General features: G+C 37.8%; 1 protein-coding gene across 1 annotated transcript; it reads right to left on the bottom strand.

Annotated features, from left to right (window-relative positions):
• Window positions 1–303: 303 nt before the first annotated feature.
• LOC127943183 (ICOS ligand-like) lies at window positions 304–6105 on the bottom strand. Its single transcript, XM_052539417.1, has 4 exons — window positions 5970–6105; window positions 4190–4230; window positions 3764–4096; window positions 304–775 (listed from the first exon to the last, which is right to left on the bottom strand). Exons 1-4 carry the CDS (start codon window positions 5978–5980, stop codon window positions 609–611), a joined length of 552 nt encoding a protein of 183 aa, XP_052395377.1. The 5' UTR covers window positions 5981–6105; the 3' UTR covers window positions 304–608.
• Between the last annotated feature and the right edge of the window lie 12995 nt (window positions 6106–19100).

Genomic DNA, 19100 nt, shown 5'->3' on the forward strand with positions numbered 1-19100 from the left:
TAAAACAATTTTTTGCTAAATCGCCCAACCCGATATCCTCTCCTGGAAAGATCAGTAAAATGTTTAAAATAAAGAGGCTTCCTTTTTAGAAGAGCACATCTGTAGTACAGCAGATGCATTAAATAATTATTCTCTTCTGACAAGTCTGCAGAGCTGTATAACAGCCGTGAGCACCGTGTTTTACCTTGAGCACACCATTTGTTAACAGAAACAATTAAATTGACTGATGTGTAATCAGGAATTAATTTAGCAGATTCTTTTGTCCAGTCCTAAAACTAACAAATAAGAAACACTTAAAGAATCCAAAATGTATTTATTCTGACAAAAACACCAATTGTATAGAATTACGATATGGACAGGATTGACTTTTTTATGTTACAGTGTTTAATAATCTAATTTATATACAATAAGAACAAGCAGTATTTAATTTATCAGCAACAGTATAACAAGAAAATAAAAGGTGAGAGAATGCAGTAGAAAACGACGTGCTGCTCGTGCATCTGATGTGAACACTCATTTTTTAACATGGGTGCTAAAAATACAGGCTGCATAGATGATGCTGACACTTGCTGTGTGCAACAGGCCCTTCAGTTTAAAAAAATATCCTTTTATAAGGGAGCTGATGTTCTTTTTCTACAGTGAATCATGAAACAGGCTATAGACAGCAAAATTATTACAGGTACAAGAATGCAAACACAGATTAATAATACATTCCTCTGGTCTGATTCTGTCTCTGCTGGTTCAGTGGAATTTTTTCTTTTTTCTACTGTTGATTCTGTAAGGGGGGGGGGGGCAAAAACAAAGAAACATTACTGCATAATGTGATAAAAACAACAGATGTGTCTATAATTTCTTACTGTATACAGCAGAATTCTTTTTATTTTATTTTTTATTTTAAAGGTGCTGTATGTCATTTTTGACTGACTACTAAAGCATAAAAATACCATTATATGTCTGCAGATATTTAGGAAACATGCTCAGTTCACATACAGGTGCATCTCAATAAATTAGAATGTTGTGGAAAGGTTAATTTATTTCAGTAATTCAATTCAAATTCTGAAACTTGTGTATTAAATTCAATGCACACAGATTGAAGTTTAAGTCTTTGGTTCTTTCAATTATGATGATTTTGGCTCACATTTAACAAAAAACTTCACTCAACAAATTAGAATACTTCATAAGACCAATAAAAAAAGGAAACAGTTTTTAGTGAATTGTTGGCCTCCTGTAAAGTATGTTAATTTACTGTGCATGTACTCAATACTTGGTAGGGACTCCTTTTGCTTTAATTACTGCCTCAGTTCAGCGTGGCATGGAGGTGATCAGTTTGTGGCACTCCTGAGGTCGTCTGGAAGCCCAGGTTTATTTGACAGTGGCCTTCAGCTCATCTGTGTTTTTTTTGGTCCCTTGTTTCTCATTTTCCTCTTGACAATACCCCATAGATTCTCTCTGGGGTTCAGGTCTGGTGAGTTTGCTGTCCAGTCAAGCACACCAACACCATGGTCATTTAACCAACTTTTGGTGCTTTTGCCAATGCGGGCAGGAGCAAAATCCTGCTGGAAGATGAAATCATCATCTTCAAAAAGCTGTTCAGCAGAAGGAAGCATGAAGCGCTCCAAAATTTTTTGGTAAATGAATGGTTGAAGTGACTTTGGTTTTCAAAAAACGCAATGGACCAACACCAGCAGATGACATTGCACCCCAAATCATCACAGACTGTGGAAACTTGACACTGGACTTCAAGAAACTTGGGCTATGAGCTTCTCCACCCTTCCTCCAGACTCTAGGACCTTGGTTTCCAAGTGAAATACAAAACTTGCTCTCATCTGAAGAGAGGAGTTTGGACCAATGGGTAGCGTATCCTTCAGCAAATTCCTTGACACTTCTGTGTTAGGGTTGGGACTCGATTGTGTTTTTTACAATACCAGTGTCATTTTGATACTTTTAAAACAGTACTGGTGCCTAAACAGTGTCCAAAAAACTAATGTCCAATGAATTTCAAACATCAAACTAACTTAACCACCATCGAAAAACCATGATGAGAGCACCGCACCAACTGCACAAAACGCCCCCAAAATAAGAGATGGCTGCAGCAGCAGGGCGACCTTCATGCCTATGGCTGCGTCTCGCGTGAGCCTTAACATGGGTTGTTATGGTAAGCGGCAGAACCGAGTCAGCACCAATGCCCCACGGTGGAGGTTACCACAAAAGCCCACATGACGGCACACTTCTGCTTTGTGCCATGAAACATGAACTGGGACAAATCTTTCACGCTAACATTAGTGGCGTGCTTTAATACTAGTATTTCCTGTCACTCAGGATTTTTTCAGAGATGAAGACTGCCATGTAGCAGTAGGGAAATATGCTAAAAACGAAACATCTGCCACGAATCTTGTATGATTTTTTTTAAATATCCATTTTAAATTTGAGAGAATGGATACAGTATCAGCAAACAAAATATTGCGATACTCACATGTATCGATATTTTCTTACACTCCTAGCATTCACACACAACACGTAAAGGTCCCGTAAAGATATGTGACATCAGGATGTGACGTCTAATGAGTCGAAAATGATAATCATGTTAACTTCACTTTAAGCTGGCGAACTATCTCAGCTTCAGCGTGAAAAGTGTAGAGCTAACTGATCTCTACTTCATTACAGTTTGCACATATTGTTTTCATCACAAACATTGATCTGCCTCCAAACTCTCGGTAAAAGAGTCGCGCAATAACATGTGCCATCACTATGACACACCCTATACAGCATACGTTCTGGCTTTTGTTCACACAGCGCTCATTCAGGTCCGAACCCGGCGATGTTACTAGGTCCCAAACCTGGGATCGATCAAGGTCGGCCATGTTCCGGCAATTTTCCGGGACCAACGTGCAGTGTGAATGGGGCTAATGATTGTCTTCTGGACAACTGTCAGATCAGCAGTATTCCCCATGATTGTGTAGCCTAGTGAACCAAACTCAGAGACCATTTTGAAGGCTCAGGAAACATTTGCAGGTATTCTGAGTTGATTAGCTGATTGGCATGTCACCATATTGTCATTTCTTGAGATCGTGAATTGGTGGGTTTTTGTTAAATGTGAGCCAAAATCATCACAATTAAAAGAACCAAAGACTTCAACTACTTCAGAATTTGAGTTGAATTACTGAAATAAACAAACTTTTCCGAGACAATCTAATTTATTGATATGCACCTGTACTTGTTTCTCTGAAGAAAAAAAGAAAAGAAAAAAAAAATCCCCTACATCCAGTTATTCTACTTTGCATGTCCCGTGTCAAAATTATTGTTTTGGTCTGTATGATTCCGCCCACTTCAAATAGACAAATATAATTTACTGTTATTTGCACTTAGTGGAAAAATGTGCCACAAATTCAGAGTATAGGAAACCATACTTGGCCACATGTGCTTTTAACGTCACTAGAAGCGAACAAACAGGGTCAGAGATTGCAGATTCTGCTAACCTAAAAATCCTCTGCATCCATCTAAAAAGCTCTTTGACATTAACATACAGTGTAAGGCTTGGTGCCATCTATTGTCCATTTCACTTGTTCATGTCATGTGTCCTCAATCTGCCAAACTGCGCAAGCATTGAGTCTGAGGAGGAGGGATGATAGAAACAACTCTCTCCAATATTTTTATTTTGAACTGATGTTCCCATTTCAACCGTTAGCTGTCAATATTACACACTGCACCTTTAAAACTTCAAACATAACTATTTTTAATAATTTTTTTAACTATTTTTACTTACCATTAATGAACAGCAGTACAGTCTCCTGTTTAGAATCAGATGAGTGAATGATGAGGCAGACGAACTCTCCTGCATCAGCGTGAGTGAGATTTATGAGTTTGATGGAGAAGTTTCCTCTCAGATACTCATCAGGGAAAGTTTGCGCTCTGTTCTTGTACCGTGGGTTCTGTCCTGCTACTGAATCTTTACCACTAATTAGATCATAAATAGTCTCACTCCCATTGTGTCTCCAAAACACATTGATGTCTTGAAGTTCAAGATCATATTCAGTTGAAGAACACGGCAGAACAACAGAACTGCCAGTAAAACCCACTAAAGTGACATCCAGAGACACTGAAATGACACAAACTCTAATTGTAAACAGTCTGGAACTTACACATAGTGGGATGAATTAAATTTTTTAAATGTAGTTTGTTTTGTGCTCACCTTCGTTTATCACCACTGCAAATATGCAGATGAAGCACCAACTGCAGAAAAAGAAATAAACAAGTTCCTTTAACTTTGTTGATCTCAACCAAGTTATCATGACAACTAAAAATGCTCCAACTCTGCTCCGACACACATACCATGTAGTTTTTAAAACAACCTGAAGGACTTGATTTGTTGGATCAGATGCGTTTAATTGGGGTTAAATCTAAACTCTGCAGGGCTCTGGCCCTCCAGGAACTTACGGACACCACTGGCTTTGAACAATAATGAGTTTTCATACAATTAAAGAACAATAATGAATTTGCCTGCTGGCCTATATTTAGGATTAACTGATTTGAATTTAAATGTGATAAATAACAAGGTCATGTGTTTTTGCTTTCATGTGCTGAAAGGGTGTCTGAAACTACCTATTTCTTACTTCTGGAGTTATAATTAGGAGTTTGCGTTCAAGTGCATTGGAAAGAACAGGACAGCCCATTTATGAGTCCATTATTGCCTGTTTCTTAATATAGCAAAAAGATAATAAATTATATTTAGTCAATATAAAACAGATTTTGAATAAAACGTAGCATCTCATTATTTGATAACCATATAAACATTCACTGTGCTATAGATATTAAGCTTGCTGACGATTCCTAAATCTAAGTCAAATAAATATTTTCACTGTTTTAAATGCATGCAATATGGATTAAATTGTTACTTATATATATATATATATATATATATATATATATATATATATATATATATATATATATATATATACACACACATGACAATAAATCCTTGTCACACTCCGTGTAGAAAAACTCTCACTGAAATTGCATTGCATTTATACAGTAATGAAACCCTGTTTAGACTTCTAAAATCTTGACACATTTATCAGATGGTTATCCCCTTATTAATCGTGACTTTTAAATGATTTTAATTAAATGTATTTTTATATTTTGTGTTATTTTATTTTGATGTGGAATATTTAGATGGACAGAATAAGGTCAGATGCCCCCTCGCAATTGTGGAACTGTGCTTTTACTGTTTTCTTAATAATTCATGGAGTTATTATTCAAGTAAAATTTTCATTGTTCATCATAACCTAAAGACCAGTTAAATTGAATCATTCAAACTGAATTGGTAGTCTATCGCTTTTATGACAATCTTCCATTAAAATAAAAACATTTATAAAATAAACATTAAATGGGATTCAGATTTTAACTGAGTTTTATTTACCAGTTGTCTCTAAATTGACACAATGCATCAAATTAAATCTTAAAACTTTATAATTTCCATTAATAATATAGCCTGCTAGATGTTATAATATCCTGTAACGTTAAATGATAAACTCTGAACATGATTCAGCAGTAAATGTTCTTGTTTTTAAGGGAGCATCTTTACCCATCTTCCACTACTGGTAAAACCTCGAATACACTACACAGTCAAACTGACTAACGTTAACTGTACATGCAGGGAAAACAAAGGATACAACATGCTAATGCTAATGGCTAAACCACAATAATAGTTATAGATATTTCTTTGAGTACTAACCTGTAATTCGCTAATTAATCAAACTGTGAATAATGCATTAATGAGAGTGAAAATGTTTGTTAATGCTAGATGTTGGTAATGTCAGTTTGTGTGATAGCCACAACAAACCAGGCCAAATTAACTCACAAACTTGATCACTTTTTTCACGTAACGTAAGTTTATCGCGGCAGATCTGAAGTGTGGAAAGTACAAACCGTTTGTTGAAACAGAATATCACTTTAAAACATTGACATACCCGATGATCATGGTGCCCCGATATAAGGAATATATATTTTACATAATATTTCAGAAATACTACTTATACCACCGTAAGAAACAGAAAGTAACTTAGCTCGGTGGGTTTGACTTGAGGTCGCGCTGCGCAGACCGGTTATGACATCAAAGTACCGCAAGAGTGATTCAAAATCATAGAAGAGCGGTCTGCTCTCAATAGGTCTCGCGGTACTTTGGTGCACCTATCGGTCAGTATACATATCAATGTGCGCGACGCCCGTGCTCTCTGTAGCGGAAGCGGTCACAGAGCAAAAGTGATACAAAAATCTATAGCGGTGAACAGGAGACTACAGTAAGAAGAAGAAAATAAATAAAAATAAAACTATTAAAAAAGAGTTTAATTTGCAACAACAGGAAAAGTTGTTTTTCAACTTTAATTTTAAAGGGGGGGGTGAAATGCTATTTCATGCATACTGAGTTTTTTACACTGTTAAAGAGTTGGATTCCCATGCTAAACATGGACAAAGTTTCAAAAATTAAGTTGTACGTTTGAAGGAGTATTTTTGTTCCCAAAATACTCCTTCCGGTTTGTCACAAGTTTCGGAAAGTTTTTTTCGAGTATGGCTCTGTGTGACGTTAGATGGAGCGGAATTTCCTTATATGGGGTCCTGAGGGCACGTCTGCCTGAAGAGCGCGCGCTCCCGTATAGCGAGTCTGAGCAGCAGAGAGAGAGCGTCGCGAAAAGTCACAAAAGAAGTGTGTTTTTGGTTGCCAGGGCAAGACAACCCTGCGCAGATTACCAAAAAAAACAGCATTAAGGGACCAGTGGATGGAGTTTATTTTTACAGAGCATCAACGGAGTTGTGCAAGTGTTTTTGTTTGTTCCCTGCATTTCGAAGATGCTTGTTCACAAGGCCCAGTTTGACGACGGATTTGCATATCGTTTATTTCTTAAGGATGATGCAATCCCAACGAAAAAGGGTCACGATCGTGTGTTAGAACCACAGGCGGTGAGTAAAACTGCTTCAAATATCTCTGCGTCCTTGTTAGTGCGTCCCCTCCCATGCCGGAGACCCGGGTTCGAGCCCCGCTCGGAGCGAGTCGTTGCTGCTGCTGCTTTCGTTCAGTTTCAGCCTCTGGATCATAAATAAACGGCTGAATCTGACTGTAAGCCATTGTTTGTTTTGGATGATGGGTTTTCCCTCATGGTAATGTCAGAGCCTTTAATATGTTTTTCAACGGCTCTGGGTAATGTCACAGCTTCCACATGCTCTCAACGCAAAAGCCTATTCGCGCTCGTGATTCTTTAGCTCCGCCCACACGTCACGCCTCCAGCCGGTCGTGTTTTTCCGGGAAAAATCGGTACAGACTATCTTTCTCTTATGAATATAATAAAACTAAAGACTTTTTGGATTTATGAAGGATGCAGTACTACTCTAAATGTACTCAAGATTAACAGGACATTGAGTGAAAACGAGCATTTCACCCCCCCTTTAATTGTTTGAAACAAATATATATGTAGGACTATAACCGGCTGTGAAAACATGATCTGTAAAACAAAAAAATAAAAGGGTCAAACACAGTTACTAATTATCTTGTATTTGCGAGCATGTTATAATAACTTAAACATATGTCCAATATTGATCACTTATAATCTAAGATTTCCATTGGCTACAGTACAGAAATATTCACTCGACACTGTGTTAGTAGTTGACACATAATAAAACATGAACTACACTGAAATTTATTAAAGTCACCATGAAATGCCCTAGTAACTTTTAATCAAAAACGTTAACCTCCCCTCCCCCTCTAAACGACTTCTCTCTTCTGGTCATGAGCTATGGCGCAGGGCGGAGCTTCTGCTTCACTTTATAGAAATCAATGCATTTACCAATGCGAGTACACTAACCTTAAAAACTGAAAGGATATTAGGAGATTACCCAACTTCCAATGATCGAAATCAAGTCCCGCCATCTCATTTCAGATGCTGTTTCACTCGGATTGACATCACACTAGAGAGAAAAAAAGACAATTGCTACTTCCGTTTCATGCCGACTTTAAGCAATTGAAGTAGTAAATCTTTCTCCTTGAAGTCAGCTGCTGTCTTCACGCAAACCTTCACAACTCACCTCTTCAGCTCAGCATTCAGTTCAATGCCCCACCTGAGAATCTGAGCAGCTGTGAGACACATGAATTTATGGCCAAAGCGCAACCTTTTCTGAAGTGCAAGGGCCCTCATCTGAGTGGACACACTGCAGTTCATTCATAGTCTGACTACTTTCATATTGACCTAACGCATCAGAGGAAAAAGTGCGCAACCATCTTTATTAATTTTTGTCTTTAAACTTCTGTTTCTGCAGTAGATTGCATCACTGTTGAAGAATAAATGATGTTCTCGTTAACAAGGTTTGGGAGTAGTGCGTCAGATACTAGACACAATCTAGTAATCAATCCCACATTATAAATATCGCTGACTTTCCTTACATCCATCAAAGGTTAATTAGCATTCGATTTATGCTGTCTGTCATCTTATCACAGACCCAATTTTCCTTCCAACAAAGAGATCTGGGCCCGTATTCATACAGAATCTTAATGGAAAAAGTAGCTCCTAGTGACAAAATTCTAAGAAAATTCTTAGAAATGTTGGCGTTTACTCTTAAAATTAAAGAAAAAATCCTTGTGTAGAAAAAAGTAATTCAGAAAGCATCTTAACCCTTAAAAGAGGTCTTAAGGTCAAACTTGTTAGGAACACAGACAAGGACTTTTAAGAGGCTTAAGAGTTCCTTTAGCAGAGGAGAAAAGGGCAGAAAGATGAAGAGGCAGAAGAAATGTGTTGCAGACAATGGATGACAGTGAGTTAAAAAGACGCTATAGATTAGATCGTGCAGGGATCATGTTTGTGACTGATCTTATTAGAGACGTGCTAACATTTCCGACACAGCGCAGAAAAGCCATAGCACCAGAAATTAAAGTAATCACTACATTACGATATTTGGTAACTGGGAAAATGCAACAATGCAATAGTGATGATTTGGGTCTGTCACAACTTTCTGTAAGCAGAGTGATCACACAAACAATTACAGCACTTTCAGAACATCTTATTGTGTCGCTATAATGTTCATTTCCACTGGACATTCCCACCTTGCAGGCTCAAAAAACTGCATTTATGAATATAGCAGGCTTATAGGTGCACACAAGCAGGGGGAATGAACCGTTAATAGTTTGTGCTATACGCTCCCATGTCTGCTTCTTGTCCCTTGCTGTGACACCCGGCCCAAATTTTCCTTTAAGAATGCCTTTTGTTCATCCACTAACTGGGCTAACAGTAAACACTGTTCCTCTGTCCAGCTTGGCTTTTTTCGCCCTTCTTGGTTTTGATTCCATGTTTGATAGATTAAAACCAACATTCAAACCGCCACTTAAATAGAACAGCAATCACTGTAATTGGAAAGAGTGGAACAATTCTTTTAAATCTAAGCCAATCAAATAACTTATAGGAAATTAAAAGCATGGTAAATAAAAAATGATTTATATACACGCATGTAATGTGTGTGTGTGTGCGAGAACGGTCAAATAGGAAAAATTAATCATGTAAATTCAAAGTGAGATTTAGAATAGACCCTATACTTAAAATCACTCTTTTTTTCCTTCTTGGACAACCAACCAATCACAGTTTTCAAAAGATTGTGTCATACATAGCAACGGGGTCAACCCGCTTGCATCACTAAGATGAAAGTTTTTGTCTTTTCCTTAAGCCGAGTTCACTGTTTTTTCACACTGCATGACTATATTGGCCAGCATTCAGTCACTGCTGTGTTCACACTGCATGATGGATCGGCGACAGAAGGTTTCACACTGCATGACTTTACAATAGGAAGAATCGCTGACAACTCTGTCTGGCACACAAACTACTTTTCACAACCCAACACACGCAAGATGTGACAAGGAAACAACGCGATATCACACGTGCAAGATCGGAGTTCTCACGTGAGACTGTGATTATTAAAAATGGTAGTCTGCAAGAAGCTTGCATTAAGAATTGCCTATGCGCGGATTTGCTGAGAAAACAAGAAAAAGAAAAGAAGATTATGGAGGAGGAAATGGTAGGGGAGATGCGAGGAACAAGGATTGTGTGTTCTTATATCATACTTGCTTAATATTGTAGTCTATAACTCCTCCACGAACTCCCCGCTGCTCTGTATCCTGCTCTCTCATTGGCTGTTGGTCATCGCCTATGTAGTTTTCAGTCAGAACTCTTTTCACACAGCATGATTTTGAATCGCTGACAGGTCCAGATATTTAGCATGCCAAATATCTCATAGGCATCGGCGACTTGTCGGCGATTCTCTCAGATGGCATCTTTGTTCATTCACACTGCGTGATTGTCGCGCGTGTGGATGAGCACCGATTTGCCTGTGATTTCGGGCATTTGTCGCTGATTTCTCAAAACCTGTCGGCGAGCCAAAAACTGGGCTAAAATCGTGCAGTCTGAACGCAGCTTTATTCAGAGTTGCTCTCAGATCGGTCCCGAATCGCTCTTAAGCTAAGACTCCTACGTAAAAGTTTTTAAGCTAAATTAAGAGTTTTCTGAGTGGATTCTTAGAATCTTTATGAATACGGGCCCTGTAACATTACCAGGGTGCCGCTGAACACCATTAAGCTCTTCTCACCAAGCCACACGTTGTGGACAATAGACTGTGCAAAGCCCCAAGCCCGAGCCCAGTTCTCACCGCAGCAAGTGTCTTTGCTTCCCGCCACTGCTCAGCCTTTTCACCACAGCTTTTCTGGCCACAGTGCAGTTTGAGGCTGCCTCCTCCAGCGGCGCAGACCGCGTGCCGTAAATCAATACATTCTTATTATTAGGTCAGTAAACGCAAGTCCTAATGTATCATTTGCATTATCAACGTGAATATTAAAATCTCCCATGATTAGCGCCTTATCAACTGTAACTAGAAGGTCTGAGAGGAAATCTGCAAATTCTTTTAGGAATTCTGTATACGGCCCTGGTGGTCTATACACAGTAGCCAGAGCAAGAGATACATTAGACTTATTTTGCATGTCTGACAGAGTAACGTTTAGCAGAAGTATTTCAAAAGAGTTAAACCTGTATCCTGTTTTCTGGGTAACATTTAGAATATCACTATATATTGTTGCAACACCTTCGCCACGACCAGTCTGACGGGGCTCATGTTTAACAGTAGTTTGGTGGAGTAGACTCAACAAATGTTTAGTTTTTTATGTTCCTAAATGTGTTTCCCGAAGTGTCCCTTAGGAAGCTTCTTAACACGCTGCCTCTTACGTCCGACGTTACAAGAGCGCTGTCCCAAGTGAGGGTGCTGAATTAGTTGGCATCGATTGCTCAGGAATCAATTTTCCACTTCACACAAAGGTGCATTACAGCGTTAAGAAATACAACCCGTTCTATGAAAATTAAACATTCCTCAAATTATTACAGTAACATTTATTTTAATATAGTTATCATTAAAATATAGACTATAAATATGTTCATACAAATTGTGATGGTTAGACGAACCGGGTATCCCTCGCTAAAAATTATGTAATACACTTTTATATTAGTAATGGTAAGGTACTTTACAATCAGAATTGATTGGCAAGCAGCTGCAGTTACTTCTGTATAATGCGGTATTGATTGCCATTGGTTAATGTTTTCAATAAAAAGCAACCTATCGACAATGAACAGAGAGAGAGAGAAGCAACGTAAAAAAGGGCACCAAGCTTCTCATCAGAGGAACTTGAAGTTTTGCTGGACCTTGCCGCTAGGTCAAAGATCACACCCCTATGGTCCACTTTAACCTGCACGTTTATGGCCGCGTATCCCTTTCGCGATATGTACCTCTGATCAATCACTGATGATTGAGTGTGACATCCACCAGGATGTAATTCCCGGCATGGCGCAGAAGGGCGTTGGTGACAGTGTGAACTCACCTCCACACCGAGGTCTTGATTAGGCCGTAGCCCTCTCCCACGACCTCAATGAAGCTCACAACAACAACAAAAAACGTAGTGCTGCAAGCAGCTGGACTTCAGGGCTTAAAGCAAAATTCCGCAGCGTTAGCCTGGCAAGCGCAGGTCTGAGAAGGTTCAGCAGCTCCATAATGAGCTGTCTTGGGAGGCTTTTTTTTTTTTTTATATATATATATATAGCCATGTCAGGCAAACTGTCAAAAAGTCTAAAGTTTTGCAGAATAAAAAAATTGACATGGACTAAACGTCTCTGCGTCCGGCTCCATCTTTGATTCAATACAAGGACATGTTGGATCACTGCCATAGTTGGTCGCTTATTGGACACCCCCATGCTTACCCATTTATAGATCTTAGCCATTTAGAGCCAAATTGTTTGCCAGATTTTAATTATCAAAAGTGATTGCCAATTTAAATGCTTTAATTACATTACAAAATAACCTAGGCTAATTACCACCATAATAGTTGTGATACCACATAAAGTCAACTTCATAAATAGGCCTGTATCCATTGCGAACATATTTTATAATGAGTCTTAAAATGTCCATAACATAAAATCATTGTTGAGCCACAACACTGTCCACATACCATAGTTTTTGACTTGCACTGCAGTGCGCTGATTTGATTTCTAAAGACTGCTGCACAGTGGCAGCGACTAGCGTCTTGAGCTCAAACAACGCTAAGAGAGAGCTTACGAATGGTCCAGACCAACCTTACGAAAGTGTGACTTGCAGAAGATAGGACAGACGAGGCGAGAGAAAAGGAGATGAGGATGAGGAGCGACAGAGATGAGAGTGGGGAGAACTGAGTAAAAAAAGACACACTGCCACTCGGCCCTCCACTAGCTGAGTGAACTTATCCGTGGTGCCTGGCGGTGGCACTGGACAGCCCTCGGTGGATGGCACGACACTCCTCCGCCGCCCGGTGGACGGCGACGGCTCCTCCGATTTTGGGCAGTCGGCAGGAGTCCCCCGTTCCCTGCTCCTCCCCATTAGGCGGATGGCAGCGAGCTCGTCCGTCCCCGGCAACTCACTCCAGCCCACCGCCTCAAGCGTCCATGGCAGTACACTTCCTCGCCCTGCTCGATGGCACCGCATGTTCACCCCAGCGGCGAGGGATCTTCAGCAGCGTGTCCCTCCTTCTCCTGGGTCTCGGCACCAGTGTAGCAAAGTACAAACTTCATAATCATTGGGAAGAAGGTGGCGGGAACCGGCGGACAATCAAAATTTACTTTAATTACAAAATAAACACAAAACAGTGCACTGCCACGCACAAACAAAAACCAAACACAAACTAAAACCCAGACCTGGTCCTCTCTCGTCCTTAACTGTCATCGCTCCTCTTTTGTATCCTTCCAATCTATTCTGTGGGTCTCAAGACCGGTGGGTCGAGAAAGTGTCGCTCATTTCCACTGTTGAGAACGTTACTTTAAAAAAGTAATTTCAGTAATTTCATGTTCAGTAATGTTAACGGCGTTGTAACGACGGGAAAAGTAATTAGTTAGATTACCCCGTTACCGGAAAAATAACATCGTTACCTAACGCCGTTCTTTTAAACGCCGTTATTCCAAACACTGCTCATTTCCAATCACTCCACCGGCCTCGCTCCGTTCCCATGGCAATCGGCCCCACCCCTCTCGCCACAATGTTTTTCACATAATTTAGAAATAAAAATTCTAGGCTTCAAGTCCCGGGAACCAATGTTCTGTATGTGTTTTATGGCCTTATTAAAGTGGTTTAACATTTATTGTTTTTCACTAACCACGCATGCCATCCACATTTTTTTTTCTCAAAAACACAATAACGTATATACATGCTGCTCAAATATTATTGTAGCCCTGTTTGTGTTGATTACAGTGAGATTAGACTTTAGCCATTTAACTGTTTATAAGCAACTGAAAAAAGCACAAATGTCAGGGCATGACAAAACTTCTTCAGGCCCCAAAAATACCCTCAAGACATCAAAGGGTTAACGTAACCTTGGTTCCCTGAGATATGGGAATGAGTACTGTGTTTCTAGCCATGCTATGTAGTGCATGACTCAGTTGTCGCTTCAGTCGAAGTAAACTGAGAATCCTGTGGCCTGCTTATATAACCTGACACCCCTCTCTGCGGGCTTTGGCAGGCTTGGCGGGCTTCGTTGCCATAGGCTCGTGGATCTCCCGTGCCAAGCCACTGGTTAGTTTTTTAACCACTGGCCGTTCACTTTCTGGCTGTTCTAGCTGTTCTCTTCTTCCCATGACTGGATTATTTGTCCTGAAGGAAACACATTTGATACAAATATCTCCATGCTTCTGTTTGAAATGAGAATTGGAAGATGAGGTTACTTGCCCCTTTTCTCAACAATCTAAATAAAGTATTGACTTTTTTATCAACACTCACCAGACATTTCTAAGTTCCACAATATATGCAAAAAGCAGTATGAGATCATTTTGCAAAAAAATAAATAATAATAATATATATATATAAATAATATATACAGTGGATTGTGTTCAATGACAATGTTTTCTGGAAGTATTCCTGAGCCCTCTTATTGCTACCTGTCCCATCTCTTTTTGGAATGTGTAGCTTTTATGAAATCCAAAATAAGCCAATATTTGGCATGACATTTAAAAATGTCTCACTTTCAACGTTTGATATGTTATCATGTTAAATAAAATATAATGCAATCTGAATGGCAATTTCATGACAAGGGTGAATGTTTGACCATTGTTTCTCTCTTTCAGGTCACCATGATGACGTCACTGGAAGATCTGCATTCCTGACATACTAGACAGTGATGATGAACTACACAGTGTATTGAGATAAAATGAGAAAATTACACTGTTTAAATTTGTGATACTATAAGAACTATGGAAAGATCTACCTGCAAGTAGACAGTATACTGTGAAAAAATGTACACTTGTATAAAAAAAAAAAAAAACATAAAAAAACAAAAACAAATAAAATGCACTGTACTTTATATTTACATTAACTGAATAAGATAGAAGACGAGAACCTTACTGAATAAATATGTATGTAACAATCACGTGACTTCAGTATTCACTGGGATATTTGAAGTGTTAAATGTTTAGTGCATTAAATGTCTCTTCAGATTGAAGATTATTCTAGCCTGTATTGTTTCCATTTATGAGCATGTGAAGGCATGCAGAGATGAGAATCTATCTGTGAGGTGGAAAACAAGCAAAACAAATACAAAGGAACAAGGAACAAAAGAGCACAGAGAACCAATGAACAAGACACACCTGTAAACAATGAAGACTAGTCAGCAGGAAGAACTACAAAGAACTACAAACATGGCACAGAAAACAGGAAGTATAACAAAAGTCCTAAAGCAACACAAAGAACAAATAACGCTGTAAGATGGGTGGTTATTCTGACTTATCAAATGTGTTTTGTCATTTTATAACACCCCACCTGATCTCCGCCCTTATTGTAATTTTATTTATTTATTTATTTATTTATTTATTTATTTATTTATTTATTTATTTATTTTTAAACCTGATAAAAACCTCAGTGACACCATGATGATGAGCTGATCTGTGATAAAAATCTAACAGAAATAAAACATATTCAACAAGCAAAAATGTACACAGTCTACATCTCCTTTGTGTTTCTTCTGTGCTTCTTAATAACATTTACCATACATCATGATAATATTAAAAATCAAGGCAATGTTAATCATAAATAAAAAGCCATTCAGAATAGAAACATCCACAAATCTTCATTTAAAAAACTATATGTTGGCACACAGTTATTTTGAAAAAAAAATCAGCTTTAGGTTGTACATATGTTAATGCACACCAAATCAGATGTTTTTCATTGTTTTCTGTGTGGTTGGGACACAAAACTATTATGAGGTTTTAAACGTGTGAGTTTATCTTTGAGAATTATTCATTAATTATTAATTAATTGAATATGTTATTACTCATTTGTAATCTTATTGTGTATAGTTTTCACAGATTGAGAGTTAGATTGAATGTCTTTATTTTCAGGTTTTACGGAAGATGTTTTGAAGCAGTTTGTTATAATAAAATTTGTGTGAATTTTGATACAATGTCCAACACTGTGCCGAGGTGAGAGAGGTCCAGTTCTATATTATTCTCTCAAACCTAGTCTTATCATCAGGGCCGTGCACAGACCTTTTGAGGGGCATGTGCTGAAACTGAAAAAGGGCACCCCCCCCCCCCCTTTTTTATATCAAGATTATTTATTAAGCCTGCATAAAAGGAAGAAATGGTCACATCTTCATGACAAATTCAATAACACAAAATAATAGTCTCAAAAGCTTTAGATTTATTCACGATTAATAACAACCATAATAATAATATTAGATAATTAGATAATATAGTTAAACAGGGTTTTAAGGGCTTCTTTAAACCTAATACAACAGCAACCTTCTGTGAGCCATGTATCTGGCAAAAATCTTATACTGTGGTGGACCAGGGATGTTGGTCTCTTGAAGGTCTCTTATTCACTAAACTTTCCCTAAAATAAGCCAGCAATGAAAAAATAAATAAAAATAGTGTGAAAAGTACAGTTGCAGTGAAAAGCATTTCTGAAGGATCACACGACACTGAAGAGTACTGATGTAATGATGCCGAAAATTCAGCTTTGATCACAAAAATAAATTACATTTTAAAATATTCAAATAGAAAACAGTTATTTAAAATTGTAAAAATATTACACAATATTACTGATTTTGCTGTATTTTGGATCAAATAAATGAAGACTTGGAATGAATCATGAATTACATTCTGTATGATAAAATATAAAGATTTCAGTGATCTTCTCAAATTTTTTTTTTTAGTTACTACTACATTACTGTAGTAAAACCATGTTTTACAACATTTTATACAGAGAGTATACAGAGAGTATACCATAACATGATTAGCCTAAATGTTAATAAATTAAGTGTATCAGCAATCATAAATCAAAGAATAAATTTCTTAGAAATATGTTATCTAGGTGACGAGGATCACTCGTCGCTGTGTAAGTTCCAGTACGAAACAGCGCGGGTGCGCACCTGTTATGATTTTCCGATGGTAAAAACAAATTATATGTTCTTGTATTACTTATCAATATATCATTTTTGACCAGCGAATGTGTGCAAATGTGATTTTTTTTTTCTGTGCGTCATTAAAACGGCGACGGCGCCTGCCGCTGCGGGCATCACATTACATTTTCATCTACAGGTTACAAACTAGTTTTTTTAGCTATATAAGACGGAGCGCTCAGTTTTTCCTGTGGTAAAATGCATTTGGCCAAATTAGCATTTTATAAAAGATGAAATGCAACTGCATGCACAGGCTGTGTTGGCTATGTATTGGCTATGACTAGATGGCAAATGCTAGCCCTCTCTCTCAGGCGACGTCCCACATGTCTCAGTCAGTGAGTCAGTCAGACATCAAATAAATAAAATATGAGCCTTTATAGACAATGTTTAGTAGTACTTATTCAAACAACAAGATATTTATTTACCCTTCGCAAAACTTTGTTCAGCTCAGCTGGTGTCTACTGTGCGGCTGCTGTGGAACTTCAGTTGATTCAATGAGAGGGGGCGGAGTTATCAGCTTACTGACAGCTTGAGGATCGAATAAGATTTACACAAGCTCGTTTTAAGAACTTTCATTTGGTAAAACAGACAGACAGGCGTAAAGGGTGACCAATAGCATTGATAAAAAAAACAAAAAAAAAAAAACACCACCAAAAAAAGGGCACTTCGGAGTGTAAGGGCAAAAAGGGCATGTGCTCTGCACTGGTTGAGCCCTACCTGTGCACGTGCCTGCTTATCATACAGCTTTTTGTTTCTCAAATACATTTATCTTGTTTTAAGGATGCTCTCTCTCTCTCTCTCTCTCTCTCTCTATAGTGCATCCTTGAAACAAGATTATTATTATTTGTTATTGAGAAACAAAAAGCTATATGAGACTAGTTTTGAGGGAATATAATTGAAAATAAGTAATTGGCAAATTGTTCTTCTAGTTTTATGCATCAGTATACAAAAATATTCAGGCACCAAAATAGAAAAGGATTATGATATTCACTATTCAGACATAAACTTTAAGGAATCTTCTAATTAACTGTCATTAACAGCATCTATCTGAGTTTTTATATGGTCTGTTTGTCTCACAATTGTGTTGCAGTATTTTAGGGCTTTTGAATAACCCAAATACTGTTTGTCTCACACAATGGGAAATGTTGCTGCTGATGCTGTATATAAAGACTCACCAGCCATCCAAAAGCACTGTGTGTGTATCAACAACTTAAAAAAAAAAAAAAACTCACCTATATTATAATAATAAATTATGTAGTATTATGACTTTATTCTTGTAATATTTCAACTTTATTCTCATAATATTTCGACTTTATTCTCTTAATATTACGTTTTTATTCTCTTAATATTTCGACTCTATTCTCGTAGTATTACAACTTTATTCTCGTGATATTTTTTTCTTTATTTTCATAGTATTTCGACCTTTTTCCCGTATTAGGCCTATTACAACTTTATTTTAGAAACATTTTGACTTTATTCTCATAATATTTTGTCTTTTTTCTCTAAATATTACAACTTTAACTTCGTAATCTTAGATTTTTTTTCCCTTTCCCTTTTTTTTTTTTTTTTTTTTTTTTTTTACGTTGCAATAAAACATATGACACTGTTTTAGTGCCACATTAAACAAAAATTTTAAATCTAAGATAAATGTCCTGGATTGAGAGCACCAGAAGAAATTGCAGGCTGCGCTAATCACTCCGCCCAAGTAGCCACTCCGCCCAAGTAACTTAGCTGTGCTCCTACGCCTAGTGAGAATATAGTTCCCAGTATTTATACGATTAAAAATGGTCTCTGTCTCATATAGCCTTGTTATTTGTACACTCTGTGACTATACAGATCACAACATGTAAATAGGAAAATGTTTGCATTATTTTGTCACTTATTGGGATTACTATGCTACCATTATCCATTTACATCCAGTCTTTGTGCTAAGCTAGGCTAGCGGTGGGTGTGTCAAATAACACTTACAGAACGAACAGAAATGAAAAAGGTATGTATGGACTTATCTAACTCTGGGGGATACTGTGAATAAGCTAAAGTCCCAAAGAGTCGGAGTGTTCTTTTAACCGATTTGCATGACTTTTTGCATTTACATTTTCTGTGATTATGTCTCAAA

This window comes from Carassius gibelio, chromosome A22, assembly GCF_023724105.1.
Source record: "Carassius gibelio isolate Cgi1373 ecotype wild population from Czech Republic chromosome A22, carGib1.2-hapl.c, whole genome shotgun sequence".
NCBI classification, from domain to species: domain Eukaryota; kingdom Metazoa; phylum Chordata; class Actinopteri; order Cypriniformes; family Cyprinidae; genus Carassius; species Carassius gibelio.